The sequence below is a fragment of the Fulmarus glacialis genome, unplaced genomic scaffold (genome assembly GCF_000690835.1).
Source record: "Fulmarus glacialis isolate BGI_N327 unplaced genomic scaffold, ASM69083v1 scaffold36472, whole genome shotgun sequence".
Lineage (NCBI taxonomy): Eukaryota > Metazoa > Chordata > Aves > Procellariiformes > Procellariidae > Fulmarus > Fulmarus glacialis.
The window spans coordinates 376-1702 of NW_009197811.1; the positions used below are offsets into that span (position 1 = coordinate 376).

The 1327-nt window shown below is 56.3% G+C and overlaps 1 protein-coding gene across 1 annotated transcript; it reads left to right on the forward strand.

Annotated features, from left to right (window-relative positions):
* Positions 1 to 563: 563 nt before the first annotated feature.
* Positions 564 to 1078, forward strand: LOC104073037 (homeobox protein Nkx-2.6-like; the record flags this gene model as incomplete). Its single annotated transcript, XM_009572684.1, has 1 exon — positions 564 to 1078. A coding segment is annotated over one exon (515 nt), but the record flags the coding sequence as incomplete, so codon positions are not given.
* Positions 1079 to 1327: the final 249 nt, after the last annotated feature.

Below are 1327 nucleotides of genomic sequence, written 5' to 3' on the forward strand. Positions count from 1 at the left end.
CTACTTTGCGTCTTCTCTCGGATCTAACAATTTTTCCTCCTTCATTCCCAGCCCCTTCGTTTTTCTGGTTTTGCTTAAATTCAGAGCGCTGTGGGATTCCCCTTTCCTCGGGCACTGGAGGTAAATCCTGCCAGAGGTCTGACTGCAATCGCTTCCATCCCTCCGGAGCAAGACAGTGGGGAAGGGGATTTGTGCTTTGGGGTACTCGAACCTGCGGTGTACCCCACTTTCCCTGTGCCCCTCCAGGCTGGGGCTGCCACGGTGGCAACACCCACAACAGCACAGGCATCATTAGGAGGGACCGAAAGGAGGCATTATCCAAAATTCACATAGCAGTCAGGCTTCTAATTGCATCCAAAAAAAAAGGGAATTTTCTTGAATTCCCATTAAACATCGCAGGAAAGTTCATATTAAATTAAATTTAAAAAATCAACTACCAACCCTACTTCATCTTATTCCCGAGGGTCCCCATTCCCAATTCGATCCCTCCTTCGGAAACACACCCTCACAGGGAACAGAGCCGGACTTGGGTCTCACTTTGCTTTGGGTTTTTCTCGCTGCAGGAAAATGTTTGCTCGCCCACCCTTTCGAGGCAGACGAGAAGAAAGCCGACCCCTGCCACCACCCCAAGACCAAGCAGCGACAGCGGAGAAAACCCCGAGTTTTATTCTCCCAAGCTCAGGTGTTCGAACTGGAGCGGCGATTTAAGCAACAGAAATACCTCTCTGCTCCGGAAAGGGAGCATCTAGCCAGCGTGCTCAAACTCACCTCCACGCAGGTGAAAATCTGGTTCCAAAACCGGAGGTACAAATGCAAGAGGCAAAGGCAGGATAAATCCCTGGAGCTGGCTGCCCACCCGCTGCCCCCGCGGAGGGTGGCAGTGCCCGTGCTGGTCAGGGACGGCAAACCCTGTCTTGGGGGCTCCCAGCCCTACCCAGCTCCCTACAGCATCACCGCCAGCCCTTACTCCTATAGCTCCTACTACAGTGCCTATAGCAGCAGCCCGTATGGAGCTAGCTACGGGGGGAACTACGCCAGGGTGCCCCCCACCGCCGCCCCCGGCAGCCCTGCCATGAACGTGAGCTTGGGCATGGCCAGCGCTGCTCAGCACCAGCCCGCATGCTTGCAAGCCACCGTGCAAGCGGGGATCAGGGCTTGGTAGATGGCCGTGGAGGTCAGGATTGCCTGAAAAGCACCGAGGAAAGCCCCCTCTGCTCCAGAGCCCAGCCTTCGTGGGGATGGGAGCCGAATCCGGAGGGTTTCTGCCACCCCGGGCAGTGGGATGACTCCAGAGCGTCCGTCCCCTCCAGGCAGCTCGTGCGGTCAC